Source organism: Carcharodon carcharias, chromosome 6 (genome assembly GCF_017639515.1).
Source record: "Carcharodon carcharias isolate sCarCar2 chromosome 6, sCarCar2.pri, whole genome shotgun sequence".
In the NCBI taxonomy this organism is placed as follows: domain Eukaryota; kingdom Metazoa; phylum Chordata; class Chondrichthyes; order Lamniformes; family Lamnidae; genus Carcharodon; species Carcharodon carcharias.
Window position 1 is genome coordinate 3,111,316 of NC_054472.1, and position 26,440 is coordinate 3,137,755.

Below are 26,440 nucleotides of genomic sequence, written 5' to 3' on the forward strand. Positions count from 1 at the left end.
TACCTCATTGCATTCATCCTGAAACAGTTAGATTTACTTACAACTAAGATAATCCAAAGGAGCAGTAAGACCCATCAAGAAACTGGAACAATATTTCAACAAAAATAAAATTAGTCCAAAGTGGATTCTTTTATCTTCAAGACACGATTTTTCTCAGTCTGAATCTCCAGTAGTATATTTGTTGGAGCCAATCATCAAAGCCTTAGGATATAACTGTAGAAATTCTTTGTTTGGGCCTGCAAAGGGTAGCAAAAATTTATATTGACTGTGACATCTCATTGGTGGGTTCTGTAACACTGCTGATGTGGACCTGTACAAATGTGTACTTCTCCATGCCAACCTATGCTGCTTTATGGCAGGTTTGCAAGTCATTTCCCAAGTTCATTTAAGCATTGGAAGATTATCATACCATTATCTTCAAAACGTAATCTGAGCTGATTGGAATTGATTTGTATGGTAACATTGAGATGCATGCACACAAAGCAATATTGTTAATTTTAAGACCATTAGAAAGTTTTATCTGAAGGAAGGACAAGAAAAGACAATTATTTCAGATATAATTACATTTTGTTCCTCGCTTGGTCCTGCTCAGTTTTGCCCTTTTGGACCTGAGCCACAGAATACTGTGTTTGCTTTACAATCTGTGATCTGCAGTTTGCATTGCAAACTGGGGGAGCTTAGCTTTTTCATCTGCAGTTCAGTTTCATCTGGCTTTGATCCTGTTGACACACCATCTTCAAAATTACAATAAAGTGGGGGGGGCTGCTTGGCTGTGATGCTAAAGATGGTGTATGAATGCTGCCTTGGTTGGAGGTGAAACTGAGTTTCATTACGCTGCATAAGAACTTCTGCTTGAACTTCTGGAGTGTTTACTTATTGATGTGATAGAAAACAGTGTGATTCCATCGAGAGGAAGGAACGCGGCTAATTACTGCAATGCAGGAGCCTAGGTTAGGTAGTTTTTGTGATTGTGAACATACAGCCTGTGTATATCTCCAGTGCACACTTTAGCTAATACCTTCAAGGACCAAATGTTCTGATAGAAAAACAGTAGCTGTTTGGATGAGTGGAGCTGCTAATCACTTAAAAAGCAAAAGTGGAAACATTGACTGCCTCGGCAAAATTGAAGCAAGTTTCTGCAGACAATTAATTTCAGTTAAATTTTAAGGTCTTTTTCAGTCAGCAATTGTCACCACTTATTAGAAATTTGCAGATGACACAAAAATTTGGTCATGTAGTTGACAGTGAAGAGGATAGCTGTCGACTCCAGAATGGTATCAATGGTTTGGTTAAGTGGGCGGAAAAGTGGCAAATGGAATTCAATCCGGAAAAGTGTGAGGTAATGCATTTGGGGAGGGCAAACAAAGCTTAGGGAATACTCAATAAATGAGAAGTTATTGAGAGAGGTTGAGGAAGTGAGAGACCTTGGAGTTCATATCCACGGGTCCTTAAAGGTGGCAGAACAGGTGGACAAGAAGGCATATGGAATGCTTTCCTTTATTGGGCGAGGTATTGAATACAAAAGCAGGGATGTAATAATGGAACTGTATAAAACGCTGGTTAGACCACAACCGGAATTTTGTGTACAATTCTGTTCACCACAGTACAGGAAGGACATAATTGCCTTGGAGATAGTGCAGAGGAGATTTACAACAATGCTGCCAGGGCTTGAAAATTGCAGTTATGAGGAGAGGCTAGGGTTGTTTTCCTTAGAACAGAGGAGGTTAGAGGGTGACCTAATTGAGATGTACAAAATTATGAAGGATCTAGATAAGGTAGACAGGAACTACTTGTTTCCCCTAGCTGAGGGGTCAGTTACCATTTAAGGTGATTGGTAGGGAAGGATTAGAGGGGACATGAGAAAAAACCTTTTCACCCAGAGGGTGGTGGGGGTCTGGAATTCACTGCCCGAATTGGTGGTTGGGGCTGAAATTCTCAGCTAATTTAAAAGGTACCTGAATCTGCATCTGAAGTGCTGTAACCTGCAAGGCTACGGACCAGGTGCTGGGAAGTGGGATTAAAGTGAGCGGCAAGTTTCTATTTTTTCTTTTTGGCTGGCACAGACACGATGGGCTGAATGGCCTCTTTTTGCATTAACTGTTCTATAGTTCTATGGTTATACAGATGTGGAAATCTTGAGGTTTTACTTCTAGAGTAAGCTTAAATCAGAGAAACTAAGAGATGACCATAAAAAAAGTTTGATTTGTTCAGCAGTGTGCCTTATTATTGAACCTCTTATTTATAAATAGCTTCCCATTTCTGTGCTATGCAGTGATTTGTGTGCAATACATTTATATGTTTCCTGTTGCAGTCACTGCTTTTATTGTCGGTGTCTCAGCTTTTGGTTCAAAATTTTATCTTCTATAAATCTATTTTGCGTTTGGTTTGTATGTACTTGTTTTGACTTTGCTGATTTGCAGTGAACAGTATACTTCATTTATTTTACTGCCACCAAGTAGAACAACCATACATTGTGCATTCTGTAATTAATTTTGGTCTCATGCTATTGCTTACTTGGTTCTGATTAATGACTTAATTCTAATATACCTTTTCTGAAATGAAATAGTTATTTATTTGGGAGACGGTAGTGCAGTGGTAATGTCACTAAACTAGTAATCTATAGGCCCAGGCTAAGGCTCTGGGGATAAGAAATACAAACCGAAAGTGCTGGAAAATCTCAGCAGGCCTAGCAGCATCTACGGAGAGAGAAACAGTCAACATTTCGAGACAACATGACATCTTCGGAACTCCAAAGCATTGGACTTGAAATGTTAACTCTTGTTTCTCTCTCCACAGATGCCACCAGACCCGCTGAGTTTTTCCAGCACTTTCTGTTTTTATTTCAAATTTCCAGCATCCTCAGTATTTTGCTTTTATTCTAATGCTCTGGGGACACGGATTCAAATCCCACCACAGCAGCTGGTGGAATTTAAAAGCTAGCCTCAGTAACGGTGACCATGAAACTATCATTGATTGTTGTAAAAACTGACCCATTTCACTAATGAAGGAAGTCTGCCACCCTTATGCAGCCCAACCTATGTATGACTCCAGACTTACAGCAATGTGGCTGACTCTCTGCAATGGCCTAGCAAGCCTCTTGGTTCAAAGTGGTAATTAGGGATGGGCAACAAATGCTGGCCTTCCCAATGATACCCAAATCCCATGAAAGATATAAAGAAAGAAAATGAAATAGTGATGTATATGCGAATGTATATATGTAATATATAATGTAGCCTGAATTCACATGCAGTATTTACAATCGGTGATGCAAATAAACACTTGGCCCAACGTCACACACGAGACAATCTAAACCAGTCTTTTTATTTGCTGAAACCTCATCTGTATATTAAATACGTATGCATTTAATTCCTCTAGCTTGGAGATTTTCTTGTTAAAGAAGATTAGAGGAGTGACGTGGCCTCAACTCCTCATTGGTGACAGAAGAGGCGAATTCATCGTGGACCCTGATCAGGCTTCTCAGCTAAATGAGTGTTTGCTGAACCTAACCTCTGAAGAACTGGTATGTAAATCTTTTTCCCTGTGAATGGTCAAGTTAATATATTAAAATGAAGTGACTCTCCCTCGTTTTGTGTTTTATAAAGAAGGGCGGTGGCATAGTGTTATTTGTCACTGGTCTAATATTCCAGAGACCCATCTGGTAGATGGTGAAATTTAAATCCAGTAAAAACCTGGAAATAAAAGGCTGATTGCCCATTGTCGTAAAAACCCATCTGGTTCACTAATATCCTTTAGGTAAGGAAATCTACTGCCCCTACCTGCTCTGGCTGCTCTTACATGCATTCTGAGCAAGGGCAATAAATGCCAGTGATGCCCACATCCTGTGAACAGATTCTTAAAAAGAATCCTAGTTTTGAACTGGTGCTATTTACAACAGTGCCTTTAAAGTAAGATCTCTGCTGCCTTTGGTTTTGACATTTACACATTTATAGTTTCTCTTAAACATTGGATTTATGCATGACTGATTTACTAATGAAGAGAAGTCCAAGGAAAGGGCAGGCTTGTGTTTTAAGAGTTTAGATCATGTGGGACAAGTGGAACTATCTAGCCACCTCATTAACAGTCCATTAATAATCCTATATCAATTTACAGTTGTGCAGTAGAGCTCCTCTAACCTGAAACAAATTAGCACAAGTTGTTAAATAAAACTTTTTGCATTATTTACTATGACCAATATTTATCATCTAGAACCAGCACCATCAAAAGAAAAGCAAAGATGTGATGCACCAGGTCACTTTAAGCTCCTTATTCATTCTTATTTTTGGAATAAAACATACTTTTGAGAAGAACAGAAGAGTAAGAGGATTGCGACCTCTTAACAGTTGCACATTCTGTCCTTAGCAGTGTCGTATTTTCAGGTTATTCTGAGTTTTGACTCCAAACTTATTCTACAATGCCCACTAAACCTTGGCTTCAATATCTCTATCATCTGTAAGATGTCCTTTCCTGAGAGAGAGTTTCTGCCCATTGCCCTCCAATGGCTTTACAAGAACGTGTTTTCCAGTGTTTCAAAAATCAATTAAGATGTGAAAGGTTACGGTTTTACCTTGCATTAACATTCTACATTTACAGAGCAACCCAGACTAAACCCAGAATTTGGGGCCTTACCTGACCCCTGAGTGACACTCTTCAGACCTTGGCTCCTAACTAAATAAAAGTTGCTTGACTCGACCTCCTTGCTAGCGAAAGAAACTTAAATAACACTAATGCGAGCAATAAGCAACCTTTGTGCCTACACAAACATAGCTGCCTTATTTGCTTTCTGGTTGCTCTATGGAGCCATTTGTTTGTCAGGAGCTAATGAGAAGCAAGAACAAATGTATAGTCTCACCAGTGCAGTTCTACACTAAGATAAAAGCAAAAAAAACTGCGGATGCTGGAAATCAAAAACAAAAATACCTGGAAAAACTCAGCAGGTCTGGCAGCATCTGCGGAGAGCAACACGGTTAACGTTTCGAGTCCGCATGGCTCTTCAACAGAACTAAGGAAAAATAGAAAAAGGGTGAAATATAAAGGGGGGGGGGGGGGAGGTGTGGTGGTTGGGACAAGAGAGCTGGATAGAGGGCCAGTGATAAGCGGAGATAACCAAAAGATGTCACAGACAAAAGGACAAAGAGGTGTTGAAGGTGGTGATATTATCTAAGGAATGTGCTAATTAAGGATAGAAAGCAGAACAAGCAAGGTACAGATAGCCCTAGTAGGGGTGGGGTGGGGGGAAGGGATCCAAATAGGCTAAAAGGTGGAGATAAAACAATGGATGGAAGTACATTTAAAAATAATGGAAAAAGGTGAGAAAAGAAAAATCTATATAAATTATTGGAAAAAAACAAAAAGGAGGGGGAAAAATCAGAAAGGGGCTGGGGATGGAGGAGAGAGTTCATGATCTAAAATTGTTGAACTCAATATTCAGTCCGGAAGGCTGTAAAGTGCCTAGTCGGAAGATGAGGTGCTGTTCCTCCAGTTTGTGTTGAGTTTCACTGGAACAATACAGCAAGCCAAGGACGGACATGTGGGCATGAGAGCAGGGTGGAGTGTTGAAATGGCAAGCGACAGGGAGGTCTGGGTCATGCTAGCAGACAGACTGAAGGTGTTCTGCAAAGCGGTCACCCAGTCTGCGTTTGGTCTCTCCAATGTAGAGGAAACCGCATTGGGAGCAACCAATGCAGTAGACTAAGTTGAGGGAAGTACAAGTGAAATGTTGCTTCACTTGAAATGAGTGTTTGGGCCCTTGGACGGTGAGGAAAGGGGAAGTAAAGGGGCATCTTCTGCGGTTGCATGGGAAGGTGCCGTGGGAGGGGATTGAGGTGTAGGGGGTGATGGAGGAGTGGACCAGGGTGTCACAGAGGGAACGATCCCTATGGAATGCCGCTGGGGATGGGTGAAGGGAAGATGTGTTGGGTGGTGGCATCATGTTGGAGTTGGTGGAAATGGCGGAGGATGATCCTTTGAATGTGTAGGCTGGTGGGATAATAAGTGAGGACAAGGGGGACCCTATCATGTTTCTGGGAGGAAGAAGAAGGCATGAGGGCGGGAGATGGGCCGGACACGGTTGAGGGCCCTGTCAACAACCGTGCGTGGAAAACCTCGGTTAAGGAAGAAGGAGGACATGTCAGAGGTACTGTTTTTGAAAGTGGCATCATCAGAACAGATGCAATGGAGGTGAAGGAACTGAGAGAATGGGATGGTGTCCTTATAGGAAGTGGGGTGTGAGGAGCTGTAGTCGAGGTAGCTGTGGCAGTCGGTAGGCTTGTAATGGATAATGGTGGACAGTCTATCACCAGAAATTGAGACAGAGAGGTCAAGGAAGGGAAGGGAAGTGCTAGAGATAGACCATGTGAAAATGATGGAGGGGTGGAAATTGGAAGCAAAATTAATAAAATTTTCCAGGTCCAGATGAGAGCATGAAGCAGCACCGAAGTAATCATCGATGTACCGGAGAAAGAGTTGTGGGAGGGGGCGGGAGTAGGACTGGAACAAGGAATGTTCCACATACCCCATAAAGAGACAGGCATAGCTGGGGCCCATGCGGGTACCCATAGCCACATCTTTTATTTGGAGGAAGTGAGAGGAGTTTAAGGAGAAATTGTTCAGTGTGAGAACAAGTTCAGCCAGACGGGGGGAGAGTAGTGGTGGATGGGGATTGTTCGGGCCTCTGTTAGAGGAAGAAGCGGAGAGCCATCAGACCATCCTGGTGGGGGATGGAGGTGTAGAGGGATTGGACGTCCATGATGAAGAGGAGGTTGGTTGGGGCCAGGGAACTGGAAATTGTTGATATGATGTAGGGTGTCAGAGGAATCACGGCTGTAGGTGGGAAGAGACTGTTCAAGGGAGAGAGAATGGAGTCAAGATAGCGAGAAATGAGTTCTGTGGGGCAGGAACAGGCTGACACGATCGGTCTGCCGGTACAGTCCTGTATGTGGATTTTGGGTAGGAGATAGAAGTGGGTCGTCTAAGTTGGGAAACTATCAGGTTGGAAACTGTGGAAGGAAGATCTCCAGAGGAGATGAGGTCAGTAACAGTCCTGGAAACATTGGCTTGATGTTCAGTAGCGGGGTCCAATAATTTATATAGATTTTTCTTTTCCCACCTATTTCCATTATCTTTAAATATATTTCCATCCATTGTTTTATCTCTACCTTTTAGCCTTTTTTCAATCCCTTCCCCCCATCCCACCCCCACTAGGGCTATCTGTAACTCTTTCGAGTACAAACACGTTTCCATCTGTTTCAGATGAAGTTACATGTTTCATAGTTTGCCATTGTGAGATTTGAACTCTTGATCTTGGGGTTACAAACCCAGTACCATAACCACTTGGCTATTTAGGCCAAGCTAGGGCTATCTGTACCTTGCTTGTCCTGCTTTCTACCCTTAATTAACACATTCCTTAGATAATATCACCACCTTCAACACCTCTTTGTCCTTTTGTCTGTGACATCTTTTGGTTATCTCCACCTATCACTGGCCCTCTATCCAGCTCTACCTGTCCCCCCCCCAAACCAGCTTATATTTCACCCCTTTTCTATTTTTCCTTAGTTCTGTTGAAGGGTCATGCGGACTCGAAACGTTAACTGTGTTCCTCTCCGCAGATGCTGCCAGACCTGCTGAGTTTTTTCAGGTATTTTTGTTTCAGTTCTACACTAAACCTGGTTTGCTTCCACCACTTATCAGCCTGTGACTCAATTTGCGAACCGCCTGAGTCAGTATGTTATCAGCTAATGTGTAATTGATCCTGTTTTAGCTATCAATGAGTAAAAGTTCCAGGTAAGATACTTCCTAAAGATTGTTTCCTACTAGTTTGGCATTTAGAAACGGCAAATGACTAAGAGTAGTCAGCATACATTTCAAAAGGGAAGTTCATGCTCATCCAGCCTTATCGAATTCTTTGAAGTAACAGAAGGGCTAGATAAGGGTCATGTAGTAGATGTGATGGATTTGGATTTTCAAAAGGCCTTTAATAATGTAGTATAGTAAATTCATGACTGAGGAGAAATTAGGAGTCAGGGGACAAGCTGTAGAATGGGTAACAAGCCGGTTACAAAACAGAAAACTGAGAGTCGGGGTTAAAGGTAGTTGCTCAGACTGGTGGAAGGTGTGTCATGGTGTTCCACAGGGATCCATTCTGGGACCACTGATACTCATGATTAGAAGATTTGGAATGGGAATTACAGTTTCAAAATTTACCCACCCTGAGTCCTTCAATGTGACCTAATTGAATTCAGTTTTTATTAAAATAATTCAATAAATTGTAAATAATTAATAATGTAAATAAAAATTTGAGCATTTGAATAAGGTTATCATTAGATAATGTCTAAGGTGCATTTTGGAATCTTATTCCACTATGAAAGAAACGAGGATTTCCCAGAGCTGTACTGAGCCATAGACTCCTGGAAGGTGCCAGGTTCAATCCCTGGTCTGAACAGAGCTGACTCATATAAACCAGGGTGGTTTTGGGAAAGGTACAATTGGGTTGTATCTCCCTGGATTAGAGAGAAAAGAAGTAGACTATGGTTCCGGCTCCTAATCACTGTCCAGTTAGCCATACTTGGGATTCCAGTGTACGGACCTTTGTTTCCAGTGTACAGACCTTTGTTGAAGATACAGTAGGGTCGTGGTGCCTCCCATAGGTAAGGAGTCGACTGATACCTCCTTCATGGGTTCACACACAAAAACAGACTGTACTATTTACACAGTTGTATTCAGTGTGAGTCAGCACCATCAAGGGAAGAGGGAGAAAATAAGAGTGTGGGATTATGTCACTGCACAGAAGTGACCCCGATGTCTAAATGCTTTGCGTTGTTTGCTCCCATGTCGTTTACAGAATGCAGACCCTGATAAAGACAAGCCACCCTGCAATGCCAATGAGCTGGAAGAGTGTGATCGATTCCCAGATGATACTGCCAGTTTAACTCGATTAGATGCCAACTTGTTGAAAGCTACCCATGTGGTAAGAGGCATTTCTCAGTGAAACAAAAAATACAATAACTGGAAGCTGTTGTAGCCGCCTTGATCTCTTTGTTCACACTAATGACTGAATCAGTTGCAGCAGTTATTGACGTGTTATGTCTATTTTACAAATAAGCTGTTTTATGGGGCTGCCAACATTTCTGATCTTGGAAAAAAACCATTTCTAAGTCATGTATGAAACCTGAAAATGAAACACAAACAGAACCCATCCTGATCAGAAATTTCAGAACATAAGGAGGCCTTTCAAACCATGTGCCAGGTTTAGCTTTAATGCCTGTCCCTGCTCCCTCTCTGAGAGGCTTTGCAATTCTCCCTCATGTCTTTATATAGATCTCTGCTCCAGAATGAATGAAGTCACAAAGAAATAGGTAGTGTTTAGCAGGTGTTGGAACCAAGTTAGCCAGCCAGTGTTGGATAGATTATTGGAGCCGAGTCTTTACACACTTAAAGCTTTTATTTACAGAGCACACATTACCTATCACACATCTCCAACCCAACAACTGCAGTTTCAGTCTGTGCCTATAGGATATATTATATACACATATAGAATAATTACAGCGCAGAAGGAGGCTATTCGACATGCCAACTATCTGCAAGAACAGCTCAGCTGGTCCTACTTCCCCGCCCTTTCCAGGTAAGCCTTGCAAAATTTCCCTCTTCATGTGCTTATCCAATTCCCTTTTGAAAGCAATGATTGAATCTGCCTCCACCATGCTCTCAGGCAGTGTATTCCAGACTCTAACCACATGTCGCATTTGATATTTTTTTGTTGCCAATCATTTAATTGACATCGTCTGGTTCTTGACCACTCTGCCAATGGGAACAGTTTCTCCCTATCTACTCTGTCCAGACCCCTCATGATTTTGAACACCTCTATCAAATCGCTGAACCTTTTCTTTTAGGAGAACAACCCCAGCTTCTCCAATTTATATTTGCAGCCAAAGTCCTGCATCCCTGAACCCATTCCCATAATAAATGAAGACAGGTGAGTCGCCAATTAATATCCACCACCTGAACACAATTAAACACCCAATTAATATACAATGAACAGCAGGTCAGATTTAGTTTTATATTAATGAGAGAAATGTTAAAAATTCAGCTATATCCTGAACAACTTCATTGTCTCTGCTACCTGCCCTACAAATTATTCCAAACGTTGTTTGAATATAAGAATTATTCCAGCTAAAAGAATTATTCCAGCTAACTAATCGATTTCCACATGGCCTCTGATTGCACTTTCTTTGCTTTGAAGTAATAATCTGAGATTACTTTATCTGTACTCCTTAATATTTTATATACTTTGATATCCTCCCTTATCCATCGCCTTTCAAAACTGTGAAGATTAAATTCCTCTAATCCTTCCCATAGCTCATCCTCTTTACACTTGGGTTCATTCTTGTTGCCCTTTAGAGTAATTGATCAAATCCCCATCACTGATGTTGCAGATCTCCACTCTCTCAGAATTTTGCTCCAAATGAGCATCTCTTTGTTCCGGTTTCCAGGCATGCACTAACTTCTGTTGGGCTATGTTCCCCATAATACACTTTGAGTCAGTTTGCAGTTGAATTTGATCGATTAATCTGATGTGCAATCTAATCACTGGGGTGATTTATCTAGTGAGCAAGCTTTTAGGCGCCTGACTGATATCTGGCGGGAATCCTGTTCTGTATCAAAAGACGACCCACATAGCGCATGGGACATAGGCTTTGTCCCGTGTGCAAGAAACTCAGGACAGCAAACTGGCTTGGAGAAAAGATAATGAAAGAATTGCATTTCAGTAACACCTTTCATGACCTCAGAACGCCCCAAAGTGCGGTACAGCCAATTCAAGTCCTTTTGAAGTGTAATCACTGTTGTAGTGTAGGAGTTCTTGTAATGTGATAATAACCAGATCATTTTTAGTGGCACTGATGGATAGATAACTATTGTCCAGGACACCAGAGAGAACTCCCCTGCTTTTCTCACAAGTTGTGGTATGGGATCTTTTGCATCCACCTGAGAGAGTAGACCTCAGGCCTCTGTTTAATACCTCATCCAAAAGATGGTACCTCTAGTAGTGCAGGACTCCCTCAGTGCTGGGAATGAGGGCCTGATTTTTGAGTTCAAGTCTCTGGAATGGGACTTGAACCTCCAACCTTCTGACTCAAGTTTGCTGACACCACCTTTGGCTGTTGATATATCATGTGGCTTGGAAGAAGATAAGAAGAAGTCAGAGCAGCTCATTTTGTGGAACTTGAAGGAAATCATCAGGCCAGCGTGGTGTTGCTGGGTCAAAATCCCGGAACTCCCTCCCTAACAGTACTGTGGGTGTACCTACACCACAAGGACTGCAGCGGTTCAAGAAGACAGCTCACCACCACCTTCTCAAGGGCAACTAGGGATGGGCAATAAATGTTGGCCCAGCCAACAAAGCCTAACTCCCATGAATGAATAAAAAAAAAACTCCACCATGGTCAGTCAAAAAATGCCTATCAATATATGTAACAGGGCACCAATCAGCATGTTAAGTGGCCCCACTGCCTGACTTGTGTCTGCCAGGGAACATTGCTGCAGTCTTTTGGGGATAGGGCAGTAAGTCATTACCTCCCATCTTCGGGCATTCATTTCTGTTTCTGCCAGGTGGGAGGCCTTAATTTTCAATCACCCGATATCAATAGCTCATGAGTAAAGCCTTGCAGAGGAGGCATTATGTATGATTCAGGTATAAATGAATAGAATCGGGTTGATTTGGGTCATTCCATCACTGTGAAGGAAGACTTGGAGGGAAATTGCAGAACCTTTCAGAAGCAGCAATGGAAAAAGTACTTATCCCATTCCAGGTTCAAAACAACCTGATATTAAATAATGGGCTAAACCTGAGATACGATTTGTCCAACGATGGAGCAAAACTATTCCTGACAATCTAGCACATCGTCAAAATAGTTCTAAGTTAGAAGTATGACCCATGTTTTACCTTTTTGTTTTAAGCATTATGGTGGAACATATACATATTCCATACTTGTTATTTTTGAAATTCGCCTTACTGCATCATCACAATCAAAGTGATTTATTTTCATCTTCCATTTGTTTTGCCAGCTACTGAATCATAGAAATTTACAACACATGAGAAGGCAATTTAGTCTTTGCCAGCCCTTTGCTGGAGCAATTCAAAACTAATCCCGCTGCTTCAAATTTTATCCATTTTTTCCCCCTTTAAAATGTACAATGGTTTCTGCCTCAAATATTCCTTGTGCCAAAACATTCCATGTTCCTACAAGCTTGTAAGTTTTAAAAAAAAATATTGGGCTAACCTCTCTGCATAACCTGTTGTTGGCTATTTTAAATTGATGACTCCACCAGAAAAGATAGCCTTTCCTTATTCATTTAACCAAAACACTTCATAATTTAAAAAAAAAACTTTATTAAATCTCCTCCTTTGCTTCAGTGGAAATAGTCCCAGTATCTTGGGTCTCTTATAACTATAGTTTTTTTATCTTGGCACCATCCTGGTGAATGTGTATGGTATACTAAGGTTTGAATGTTCTTTCTATAATGGATGCCTAATTCTGTACATGCTACAATACCTGAAGATTTGTACATGTTTATCATTACTTATGTATTCTTATTCTATATACTCTTTCTGTAAACCTAAAATTCTGGTGGCTTTTTTAATGGTTTTATCTACTTGTACCCTCACTTTTGGGGAGCTACACACTTGATATCCATGTTCATCTACCTCCTTCGTCTTTACACTCACCTTCTTTATTGTTTCTCCCAGAATGTCTTACATTGCAATTCTCTGCAATAAATCATACCTGCTGCCTGTTTATTAACCTGCTTTTACTCATTTTCTTTCCCTTTGTATTGGCAGAAAGTTTCAATCTGGTATGTCATTGCCTCTCTTATTGCTGCTGTTGTCAGGAGCTGGAGCTCCTGCTGCCACATCAAATGTGCTCCCACACCTTTAACGGGAGATCCTTTGGGATCTCATACCCTGTTTAGTTTACAGTCTTTCTTTGAAATACCCCAAAATAAATAAAACCATGTCCTTGAACCTGAGATGCCTTTGAAGTCCTTTTGGAAGAAATGTGAATGTCTCCAGCACCCCTGCTCTCCTGTTGAAAGTAATTGTAAGCTGCTGCCATGGACAACACCTAGGTAGGGTCTGCTGCCCTGTCTGGCTGCAGCTGGGCTGGCCTCTCACTATGCCCATACAGGGCAATAAGGCAGTCAGCACAAGTCCCTGCTAGATTGATAATCCTACAAAGCTGACAAGCGAGAGATTTTCTTATTCATGGTTTGAGATTGATTCAGAAGTTTGAATCAATTGCACTTGCAGGAATCTTCTCTACACAGTTACTTTTTATTGCCTGACTAGACCTACAGTAGAAACAAGATAGATGTGTTAATAATGGTTAGATTAACAGTTTTGTAATGTACATTATTTGTAACTATAGCCAGAAGAGGCTGCAATTTGCTTATTTTCTATCTGAAACCGTTTTATGTAATTTTAGAACTGACAGACTCTTTTTTAAGCAAAGCCCAAGTTATTGAAACCCCCTGACTAGGTTTAGGGAAGTGTGTTTATGATAACCAATATTGTGTTTTAAAACCCTATATGGCCCTGAGCATATTAGAAATTTTTGCTAACAAGATTTAGTGAGAAAATATATTCTAAATAATTTGTGCTGGAAATACTCAATCAGCTGTTGGCACCAGCACATTTAGCAACATCTTCAGTGCTACTGTGTTTATAAGATTGTTGAAATGGCTTCTCTTTTTCATGAAGTGACCCACATACAATGCATTGCACTGTTATGAAGGTGAGTTTGTATACAACATGCAGTTAACTGTAGTATGTCAGAGAACACCTGAATACCTATCAGTATGCTAGGAATAATGAAGATTGAAAACTATACACTTTATTTTGTTCTTTTTGCCTTGGGATGTCAAACGCCACTAGTTGTCAACCTGTTTAGATTGGCCTGGCATATAGCAGATCCCAGGAGCTAATCAATATGTGTGTGCAGTAGCAGTATATTATATGGAAGCTAATCACTTCTGCTGCCAGTGATGAAAGTTTGTGTGATGGAGCACAGTGAAGCCACATTCCATAGAAATATCACTATACAGAAATTGAAAAATGATTGCATCATGCATATTAAGAATGCCTGATGGAAGCAGTGCGACAAAACGATTAATGCTTCGCCTCACAGAGGAAGAACTGAAACTACAATATGCAGATTGGGATGCTTATACATTGATGAAATGTAATGATTCAGTTGTTAAACTAGATTCCTTGCTGGTCCATTAGCACTGTTCTACTTCAGTGAAGTGCTTCTTGGATGTATGATATCCAAATGATGCAGCAGCTGAACTTCTGATGAAGTAAAGTGGTTTATTTGAACACCAGTACCTTGACAGGCACAAATCAATTGTATAAGTGATACTGTAATTAGACCATAAGACCATAAGACATAGGAGCAGAAATTAGGCCAATCGGCCCATCGAGTCTGCTCCTCCATTCAATCATGGCTGATAAGTTTCTCAATCCCATTCTCCCACCTTCTCCCCATAACCTTTGATCCCCTTACCAATCAAGAACCTATCTATCTTGGTCTTAATTACATTCAATGACCTGGCCTCCACAGCCTTCTGTGGCAATGAATTCCATAGATTCACCACTCTCTGGCTAAAGAAGTTTCTCCTCATCTCTGTTCTAAAAGATCTTCCCTTTACTCTGAGGCTGTGCCCTCGGGTCCTAGTCTCTCCTGCTAATGGAAACATCTTCCCCACATCCACTCTATCCAGGCCTTTCAGTATTCTGTAAGTTTCAATCAGATCCCCCATCATCCTTCTAAACTCTGTCGAGTATAGACCCAGAGTCCTCAAATGTTCCTCATATGCTAAGCCTTTCATTCCTGGGATCATTCTCGTGAACCTCCTCTGGACCCTCTCCAGGGACAGCACATCCTTCCTGAGATATGGGGTCCGAAATTGCTCACAATATTCTAAATGTGGTCCGACCAGAGCCTTATAAAGCTTCAACAGCACATCCCTGCTTTTATATTCTAGTCCTCTCGAAATAAATGCCAACATTGCATTTGCCTTCCTAACTACTGACTCAACCTGCAAGTTAACCTTAAGAGGATCCTGGACTAGGGCTCCCAAGTCCCTTTGCACTCCAGATTTCTGAATTCTCTCCCCATTTAGAAAATAGTCCGTGCCTCTATTCTTCCTATCAAAGTGCATGACCTCACACTTTCCCCACGTTGTATTCCATCTACCCCTTCTTTGCCCATTCTCCTAACCTGTCCAAATCCTTCTGCAGCCTCCCCAATACTACCTGACCCTACACCTACCTTTGTATTATCTGCAAACTTAGCCAGGATGCCCTCAGTTCCTTCATCTAGATCATTAATGTATAAAGTGAAAAGTTGTGGTCCCAACACTGACCCCTGCAGAACTCCACTAGTCACCGGCCGCCATCCTGAGAAGAATCCCCTTATCCCCACTCTCTGCCTCCTGCCAGACAGCCAATCTTCTATCCATGCTAGTACCTTGCCTCTAACACTATGGGCTGTTATCTTACTGAGCAGCCTCCTGTGCGGCACCTTGTCAAAAGCCTTCTAGAAGTCCAAGTAGATAACATCCATTGGCTCTCCTTTGTCTAACCTACTCATTACCTCCTCAAAGAATGCTAGCAGATTTGTCAGGCATGACCTCCCCTTGATGAAACCATGCTGACTTTGCCCGATTTTACCATGCACTTCCAAGTATTCTGAAATCTCATCCTTAATAATGGACTCTAAAATCTTACCAACGACCAAGGTCAGGCTAATCGGCCTGTAATTTCCAGTCTTTTGCCTCACTCCCTTCTTAAACAGGAGGGTTACATTAGCGATTTTCCAGTCCTCTGGGACCCTCCCTGACTCCAGTGATTCCTGAAAGATCACCACTAACGCCTCCACTATCTCTTCAGCTATCTCCTTCAGAACTCTGGGGTGTAATCCATCTGGTCCAGGTGATTTATCCACCTTCAGACCTTTCAGTTTTCCTAGCACCTTCTCCTTGGTAATGGCCACCATACTCACCTCTGCCCCCCGACTCTCTTGAACTTCGGGGATGTCACTCGTGTCTTCCACTGTGAAGACTGACACAAAGTACCTATTCAGTTCCTCCACCATTTCTTTGTTCCCCACTACTACTTCTCCAGCGTCATTTTCCAGCAGCCCAGTGTCCACTTTTGCCTCTCTCTTACCCTTTATATATCTAAAAAATCTCTTGCAATCTTCTTTTATATTACTGGCTAGTTTACCCTCATATTTAATCTTCTCCCTCCTTATTTTTTTTAGTTGTCCTCTGTTGGTCTTTGTAGGCTTCCCAATCCCCTGGTTTCCCACTGCTCTTTGCAGCATTGTATGCTTTCTCTTTAGCTTTTATGCTGTCCCTGACTTACCTTGTCAGCCATGGTTGCCTCATCCTCCCTTTAGTATGCTTCTTCTTCCTAGGGATGAATTTTTGCTGTGTCCCCCAAATTACTCCAGAAACTCCTGCCATTGCTGTTCCACTGTCTTTCCTGCTAGGCTCATCTCCCAGTCAATTCTGGCCAGCTCCTCCCTCATGCCTCTGTAGTTACCTTAATTCAACTGTAATACCGTTACATCTGATTCCAGCTTTTTCCTCTCAAATTGCAGGGTAAATTCTATCATATTATAGTCACTTCCTCCTAAGGATTCCTTCGCCTTAAGCTCCCTTATCAAATCTGCCTCATTACACATCACTAAATCTAGAATTGCCTGTTCCCTAGTGGGCTCCACCACAAGCTGCTCCAAAAAGCCATCTCGTAGACATTCCACAAATTCCTTTTCTTGGGATCCACTACCAACCTGATTTTCCCAGTCTACCTGCATATTGAAATCCCCCATGATCACTGTAACCTTGCCTTTCTTACTCACCTTTTCTATCTCCTGGTGTATCTTGTGCCCCGCATCCTGACTACTGTTCGGAGGCCTGTACATAACTCCCATTATGTTTTTTTTACCTTTGCGGTTCCTCAACTCTACCCACACAGATTCTACATCATCTGACCCTACATCATTTCTTGCTATCGATTTAATTTCATTTCTTACTAACAAAGCAACCCCACCCCCTCTGCCAACCTGCCTATCTTTTCGATAGGATGTATATCCTTGGAAATTTATATTGTAATTTAGTTTACCAGAGTTTTAGGTGCCATTTATTTTGTTTCTTAATAACTTAAAATGCTAGTTTAAAATTGACTAGTTTTAAGGAGGAGCACTTTAAAATTCACTATGAACCTAGTACTGTATTGCCATTTGAAGAACATTGTGTCCAGATAGAATTATTCTTTTCAGCAAATAGGCTTTAGTAGTAGCTTTCCCACAAAAGCATGTAGTAACACCTACCTATATTAAGTTTTGATAAAGCATACACCACACCTTAAGTATGAACACTGTCCCTTATGCTTTCATGTTTGGCTTGAGTAACGGGACCTGTTAATTTTGTGCTGATTTATTCATATACCTGAACAGCTAGTAAACAGTAAAACTACTAATCAGGAACAAAGATCCTGTGCAGCATTACCCAATCAAGTCAGGCAACTAACTTTCAGTAGCTCTGGAGAAGGGTCATACAGACTCGAAACATCAACTTTGTTTCTCACTCCATAGGTGCTGTCAAACCTGCTGAGTTTTTCCAGCATTTTCTGTGTTTGTTTCAGATTTCCAACATCTGCAGCATTTTGCTTTTAACTAACTTTCAAACTTGGCCTGCTGGAACTATCATTAAAACAAAGTTATCAAATTACTCGCTATTTTTTTCAGTCTGCCTTTGCCATTTTTCTTTCCTGTTCAGCCATCAAATAAAGCTAAAAGTAACATTTGGTGTTGCTCCTTCATACTTGATGACCCTTATTGAGGCCTCATGAGGGCTTCAATATTTGCTTCAGGTCAGTGTAGGAGGTGAACTCTCCTGCATGTTTCAGAAATGCACACAGCCTGTCTGAGGTGGACAGGCTTCACAGGTTTCCTTGCTTGTTTCATTTCAGTAGAAGCTTACAAAAGAGAATTGGCTATAAAAGGGAAAAACTTGCGGGGCTAGGTGGAAAGAACAGGGGAGTGGAAAGAATTGGATAGCTCTTTCAAAGAGCCGGCACAGGCATGATGGGCTGAATGGTGGCCTCCTGTGCTCTATGTTTCTGGAAATGCACACTTATTTCTATCCTATTTTAATGGGCAATCATCCACTCCTGGCTCATGAAATTCCACACATAAAGTGCTAATGAATAAAAGAATTACCCCAGTGAGTATCAGTAACTGAGACAATCTCTTACAATATTAATGTTTTGTGATCATTCAGTAGTTTGCATATTGCATTAAATCTAGACTTTTCTGAAAAATGACCATACTTTATCTGTTTCTCAGTTCACAGACAAGCTAGATTGATATTTCTTGTACCAGTGTGTTAATAAACCTGTCACGTTAATACTCATCTGGTTTTTCCCTTCTAGAAGCACCCATATGTCTTTCTTTAAAAATATATAGTGTGCCAACTATTGCTGGGAAGCAGAATGAAATTTAAGTCATATTGCTTTAAGGGGAATTTATAATTTAATCTGTGAAAGACAGATAATGGACTTAACTCTGTGAAGTATTGTGCCTGCATGGAATATGCTTTTTTTAAATAACACATAGAGTATAATATTTTGAGGCTGTTCTGCATCCATTGGATTTTTCATTCACACGACTGAATTAGGGAGAATCTAAAACGTTAGAGATATCTGGTTACTGATGTTAGTCCTTCCATCTCTCATGTTTCATGCTGTAAAATGGCTTCTCAGAAACCCTTAGCGAGCACCCATTTTGAAATGAAAGGTTTTCCACTATGATTCGAGCTTCTTTTTAAAAAGTCCTCGTTTTGAAAGAAGAAATATGTGGTTTGTTCATAAAAGTCAGTTCCTAGTAAAAGTAAAGTTTATTTATTATTGTCCTTTTTTTGTTCATGCACAGAGCTTATCCTTAGTCTTGGAAGCATTTGGGGGTATTTTTCCATATTGAAGTTGCTATATAAATACAAGTTGTTGACTCTTGCCTTGCATCCAGCTGTCCTTATCTACTTCCGGCAACTCTCAGTGGGCATGCCAGATGCATAGCAATGATTCCTCTAGATTTTCTTTATTGTGTGCAGCCTGTTTAGATTAATGTGCGGCACGTTTTAAATTTATTTTACGCGGTTGCATATGTGCAGTATCTTAGAGGGGACAGTTTGTGAGTGGCCTCTGCAGTGCCTTCATGATTGCTGCGTGGATGCATACATGCATCGCTTAGAGGGATCTGTTGTGCGTGGTTCTTTTTATTCTCTGCTTGCTTTGTGTCTGAAATAGCTCATTACGGTTAGGTTCTATCTGCATGTGCACTTGACCTTCTAGTTTAACCTGTGTAGCCCCTTCCCCCAGCAAAGTGGCCAATATCCCCAGCTTTGTAGGACAGACAAAGGTTCCACTGGAGGAAAAGGACATTTAGATTTGGGGTAAAGCACAAATAAAGAATTCACCGACCAAGAATCAAAACATTGTGCTATCCGGTGCTTTGTCCATTGAGTCATCCTTTGCCAGGTTTAAAATCTATTTTATGTATTTTATCTTAAATTTGGAAAACAAAATGTCAGTCTGAAGTTGAAAATGTTTTGTACTGCCCCAGACTGAAATACTAATTTATGGTGTTTAAGAAACCACAGCTTGCTGGTCTTAGTATTTAGCTGTTTTCAGTTTCCCTTTGCTAGTCACATCTGTCATCTCTAATGATCCTAACATCTGTCCTAACCTCAACATTAAATGATAAATGAAGTTTTAACGGTACAAAATCTATGAATTCTTCATTAATTTGTTACTTAATGGAAAGATTTTTACCAAAATTACTTGTTTCATAACCTAGTTCCTTTTACTATGCCTGTCAATTATATCCCCTATCGTAAATCCTTCCCTAAGTCACGTGGGGCCTAGTAGATAATGAGGCTTGTCTTAATAGAAGCTTTAAGCAGAACATGATTGATAACATTCAGTACTGTTGTACAGACTTTAGTAGAAAAGGAAGGTACAGATTGGTTTAATGTATGGTGCCATTTGTGGTTCAGTTGGTAGCATGCTCGCATCTGAGTCAGAAGGTTGTGGGTTCCAGCTCCACTCCAGAGACTTGAGCACAAAGTCTAGGGTGACACTCCCAGTGAAATACTGAGGGAGTGCTGCACTGTCAGAGGTGCCACCTCCAGATGTTAAACCAAGGTCCCATATGTTTTCTCAGGGGGATGTAAAGGATTCCATGGCACTGTTTCAAAGAACCAGTAGGTTCTCCCCAGTCAATATATATCCCTCAATCAGTATCACTAATACAGATTATTTGATCATTTCTCTCATTGCTGTTTGTGGGATCTTGTTGTGTGCAATCTGGCTGAGGCATTTCCTATATTACAACAGTAACTACATTTCAAATGTACTTTATTGATTTTAAAGCACTTTGGGACATCCTGAGGTTGTGAAAGGTGATGTACACGTGCGCGTCTTTCTTTGGAGATATTGTGCTCAAGTCTCGATGGTAGAACTGGAATAGTTTACAATCTCATGAAGAGGATAACACTGCTTTCCAAACTACATTGTTGTACTTGTAAGACAACGCTGGTTTATTGTGAGCACCGTGGGTGAAGCATTTCCCATCCTTCACACTTCCTGCTTCATACTTTGGTAATGATAATAAACAGCAGCTGGCTTGACTGGCACCCCTTACACCACAATAAACATTCACGCCCTCCACTACCGACACACAGTGGCAGCAGTGTGTACCATCTACAAGATGCACTGCAGGAACTCGCCAAGGCTTCTTTGACAGCACCTTCCAAACCCTCAACCGCTTCCATCTAGAAGGACAAGGGCAGCAGACACATGGCAACACCCCCACCTGGAAGTTTCTTTCCAAGTCCCACACCATCCTGACTTGGAAATATATCACCGTTCCTTCACTGTTGCTGGGCTCCCATCCTAACAGCACTGTGGGTGTACCCACACCACGTGGATTGCAGCAGTTCAAGAAAGCAGCTCACCACTGCCTTCTCAAGAGCAGTTAGGGTTGGGCAATAAATGCTGGCCTAGCAAGCGACACCCACATCCCGTGAATAAATAAAGACAATATATTAAGGATTCCAGGCTAAGTTCTGTCGTGTGTATTGATTAATTAGTTGTTTGGCTCATTCAGATTTTTTAAATTACTCGCATGCAAATAACGTTTTAATTTTTGTGTTTGTTTTCACACACAGTACTGAAAATATATATGATTGCATTTGTTAATTTTTTTTTAACTCAGAAATGTGTTTGGGATTGAGGAGCCTGAGGTGGTAATCCATCTTCCATGGTGTACCTTTCTGCAGTGGACTGTGTATGTGCAGCTACTATTCATAACATAGCCCCTTTGTTCATGATCTAATGATATCTCCCAATCCTAGGATTTTCTGCCAGTTTTTCTTGACTCCATTTTCCCATTCTACAGCCTTCCAGGAAGATCATCACTCTCTCTTCCCCTTCCTGTGCCTCCCCACCCAATCCCAGCTCGTCAGTGCCACCACTGGACAATATAAAAAGTTACTGCATTATGTTCCTCTTCTATCAAGAGCCTTTCCCTCTATTCCCCTCAATGGCACCTCCTTCTCATGCCCCATCCCCAACCTGGCAGCCCTTTATCTTCATTGGCGCCTTCCCCTATCAGTTCACCATGACCTCCACAATCACGACAGCAAATGGTACTGGGGCTGGCTAGCCTGTCGGGTAGAAACATCTTCAGGACCAATTTATTAATTTGATCCAGCTGTGTTGAATTTTTAAATTGAGTTGTAATGGAGCACAATGGCATAGATTTTGCAATCAGGGGTAAAGCAATGGTGCTTACCACTGACAGCGAACAAAGCTGCCCACAAAGATTTAGTGATCTCTATGGTGTGGATTTCCCCTTCCTTGACATCAGTTTGAATTTGGTGCCAAGTCTAGGGTCCCCTAGACACCTAGCAACAGTGACATCATCAAGCAGGATAAACAGCCAATCACATTGAAGTATTCTCACAGACAGCAAAGCAGAAAGTAAGATGCCTTGATATCCTACACTTTTAATTAAATTTTAGTAAGGGGAAAATAAATGATCGGGACACATACATGGGCTTAAGATGGAGGCTGAAATATGAACTTAAAAAAATATATATTGTAAAAATGTGATTTTATTTCTATCATAATGGAAAAAAAATTGACATTCCACAAGTATATAATTAGGTTTGCAGGGACAGAAAGGTTGTTCAATAATTATGAATTTAGTGATCTGTTTCAAAACCCTGTTACACCTCATTCAATAAGATGTAACTTTTTCAAGAGCTTTTGCAACAAAACTAATAGTGTAAATGGACAAGTTGTCAGGTCAGTGATTTCTATTTGCAGTCTGGAGGGAATTCAAAGCACAATCTGTGGAGAAGCAATGAATTACTGACAGCAGCTTCTGGATTTTAACTGCACCTGTGCAGAAGCCAGAAAGTTGCTGTCAGCTTCAGAGGAGTAATGACTGCAAACATTGACAACCACACCTTCATTACTACCATAAAATCCAGGTCATTCTGTTAGGCACAGGTACTTGTCAGAGAGTGCAGGCATGTTGATTTTGCTGCTTTTTCTGAGGTAAAAATTGTGGCAGTTGATCTGGGATTTTCTTTCTATTTCACACCAGTTTTATAATCTGAGATTACAGTTAATGGTGATAAAACCATTAAGCGCTATTTGGCATCTAGAAGTTTTAAACGGCCAATTTTGGGAATATAAATTGTAAACTTCTTAAAAAGTACATTCCTCCACTTGTGGCAGAGGCCTGGTAAGTCATCCTGACAGCACAGCTCCATGAGTTCACCTTGTCACAGTTGTTTCAGCTCGATAACTTGCTAAGTAGTATGCTGGAAGCCTGATGCTGACCTGACAGTGGAAGGAGCCACCTATGCAGAGCTCCCATGGCGGTCCTGTATTCAGCATTTCCAATGTTTTCCCTTAATCCCTGAGGTAATTGGTAAAAGTGCCAGGGGCGGGATTAACTGCATCCGTGACCTTTAGTTGTATAATATCTGCTATTACTCACTTCCTTTCAAGGCAGTTTCTCCTGTTCCTTTGATGCTGGAGTTCAGCCTTTTAGTTGTCTTCTGCACTAACTCATGGTTTAAAGGTTTTTGCAACCGAAACTAAATGCACCATTCGAGGTGTAATCTGACCCAGGCACCGTATCGTACTAGTATGTCATTTTCTATCCTAATGGATCTAGCTGTATAATTATGCATCCATTCCCTGTTCTTGCTGCTGCTTCCCAGTGATTTAACATTTTTATTGAAGAATCTTACATGCCACTTATCCCTTTCTACTTCACTTATACTGTCCAAATTATACCTGTGACATTGGCTTTCCCTTGCATTGTGTAGCATCTTGCACTTACTTCTATTGAATTTCACCCACCATTGATTTATTTAATTGTAGATTTAATCTACCTCCTATTGTAGGTCTCTAGCTGCTTTGTTTGCTGTCTCTTATTTAATATCATCTGTGAACATTTTACATTGAATTTTTGTACCTAAATTATTAATGTAGATTCAGAACAGTCACATTATCCATTAGCGGTTATTTCAAAACTCCCCACTTCTGGTTATTGTACTTGTACAAAGTTTACAAAATTGTTACGTTTTGGGATTGTCTCTTTAATCTAGGGTACAATTGAGGAATGGAGGAGAGTCATGTGACCTGTTCTGAATTCTATTCAACAGCAAAGCCTGAGTGGCAATGTTGCTATGAACAAGAGGGGCTCAAGTCAAGAGACTCGCTGAGAAGATGCAAGATGTTCACACGTGTGGACAATGGCAAGAGCAGTTGTGCTGACTGTGGACAGACTGTTAGTCTTCAAGTTCACAGGAGGGTGTTAGGAATGTCAGGTTTTATAAATGATTGTAAACTGTCTATTGAATTCCAATATAGAATATAGAGTTGAGGGTCCGGAGGATAGCTAATTGCATTATTACCTTGATACAAGGCATCCATATGATTTATGTTGCCATGGAGATGAGCTTTGAGAAGGGAAAAGTTCATAGAAAGCCATTGTAGTATCAGGTTACAGTGTTTCCTAAGGTATCACTGAACCTCGCAGACACAAGTCAGTCCACAAAAATCTGAGAGAGAGAGAGAGCAAGAAATAGAGGCAGCTAATCTTGCACTTAAGGCAGAGAAAATGCCGACCCTATTGTTCACCAGGCAGAATGTGGTTGGGAGCTTGTGCTTAGATTGAAGAGATCGAGATCATGAGGATCTAAAGACTGGAAGATTCTCCTAACTTGGGCTAGAGAAAAGGAATCTTTCAAGGAATAAAAGTCTTAAAATTTGAAATCCTGTTGTGTGATCCTTTCAGTTGGTCACTGAAAATTCAAATATCTTTTAAAATGTTATTGTTCTTTACAGAATTGTAACAATATTAAATGTCAAATGCAAAAGATAGTTATTTGGAAAATACTGTCTGAGGCAGTCTCTATCAAAACATGAATTTGGACATATTTAGCAAAATGTTTAAACATTAGTGAATTCATTGTAATGGATGTTTAATGGAAAAGCCTCAGCTGTTCATCTGGGATCTGAAACTTTTAAAGGCATTTATATACCAGTACAGAAGTTGAAATCATTGAAAAGTCACGGGAAAGTGGCCTCTCATTGTGAAGTTTTGTTCCTGCTGTCTGAACTAGTCAGCATTAGCATATGTTTTATTCTCAATGAAGGCCATCAATTTTTACGAATTCCCCTCCCACCTTCCTAACAGTGAAAAGAAAGCTGTCAGCTATTCTAGAAGTAAGATGCCTTGGCGTTCAATAGAGGTGTGTAATGTTGAGAACCAGTGAGCATAGACTGGTGAAAATTGCTTGGAACTCTGTTTTTTTCTAATTCTTTCATGAGATGTGGGCATTGCTGGCAAGGCCAGCATTTCTTGCCCATCCCTAATTGCCCCTGAGAAGGTGGTGGTGAGGCAATTTCTTGAACGGCTGCATTCCCTCTGGAGCAGGTACACCCACAGTGCTGTTAGGAAGGGAGTTCTAGGATTTTGATCAAATGACAGAGAAGGAACAGCGATATAGTTTCAAGTCAGGATGGTGTGTGGCTTGGAGGGGAACTTCCAGGTGGTGGGGTTCCCATGCATCTGCTGCCCTTGTCCTTCTAGGTTGGTAGAGGACGTGAGTTTGGAAGTTACAGTTGAAGGAACCTTGGTGAGTTGCAGCCATCCATCTTGCATACAATATACACTGCTGCCACTCTTGAGTGTTGTTGGAGCTGCATTCGGTATTCCATCACACTCCTGACTTGTGCCTTGTAGATGGTGGACAGACTTTGAGGAGTCAAGAGTTAAGTTACTCACCTCAAAATTCCCATTCTCTGACCTGCTCTTGTAGCCACAGTATTCATATGGCTGACCCAGTTCAGTTTCTGGTCAATGGTAACCCCCAGAGTGTTGATAGTGGGGGATTCAACGATGGTAATGCCACTGAATGAGATGGGGAGATGATAAGATTCTCTCTTGTTGGAGATGGTCATTACCTGGAACTTGTGTGGCAAGACTGTTACTTGCCATTTATCAGCCCCAGCCTGATTATTCTTCAGGCCTTGCTGCATATGGACATGGACAGCTTCAGTATCTGAGGAGTTGCTGAACATTATGCAGCCATCAGTGAACATCCCCACTTCTGACCTTATGATGAAGGGAAGCTGAAGGTGCTTGGGCCGAGGACACTACCCTGAGGAACTCCTGCAATGATCTCCTGAGACTGAGATAATTGACCTCCAACAACCACAACCACCTTCCTTTGTGCTAGGTATGACTCCAACCAGCGAAGAGTTTTCCCCCTGATTCCCATTGACTCCAGTTTTGCTAGGGCTCCTTGATGCCACACCCGGTCAAATGCTGCCTTGATGTGAAGGGCAGTCACTCTCACCTCACCTCGGGAGTTCAGCTCTTTGGTCCATGTTTGGATCAAGACTGTATTGGGGTCAGGAGCTGAGTGGCCCTGGCAGAAACCAAACCGAGTGCCAGTGAGCAGATTATTGCTGTGTAAGTGCCACTTGACAGCATTGTCGACAACAGCTTCCATCACTTTGCTGATGATGGAGTGAAGGCTGACTGTTGCTCCAGAACTAAAATCTTCAGGCCATGTATCCAGTGCCTTGAGCCGTTTCTTTGTCATGTGGAATGAATTGAATTGGCTGAAGATTGGTATCTGTGATGCAGGGGACCTCAGAAGGACAATATGGATCATCCACTTGGCACTTCTGGCTAAAGATTATATGCCTAAACTGTGGAATCTGTTGCATAGAGGAGCCTTGCATTTAAAACATAATGATTTGCAGTAATTAAGTTCCTGAGTCCAT

At 41.3% G+C, this 26,440-nt stretch overlaps 1 protein-coding gene across 3 annotated transcripts in view; it reads left to right on the forward strand.

Annotated features, from left to right (window-relative positions):
* The window catches only part of nudcd1 (NudC domain containing 1), a 115,392-nt gene that overhangs the window by 83,220 nt on the left and 5,732 nt on the right, over positions 1-26,440 (forward strand). For all 3 annotated transcript variants that reach the window (XM_041190459.1, XM_041190460.1, XM_041190461.1), the window contains 2 exons: positions 3,376-3,520; positions 8,837-8,962. In XM_041190459.1, the coding sequence (XP_041046393.1) occupies positions 3,376-3,520; positions 8,837-8,962 (271 nt within the window). The remainder of the gene's footprint in view (positions 1-3,375; positions 3,521-8,836; positions 8,963-26,440) is intronic.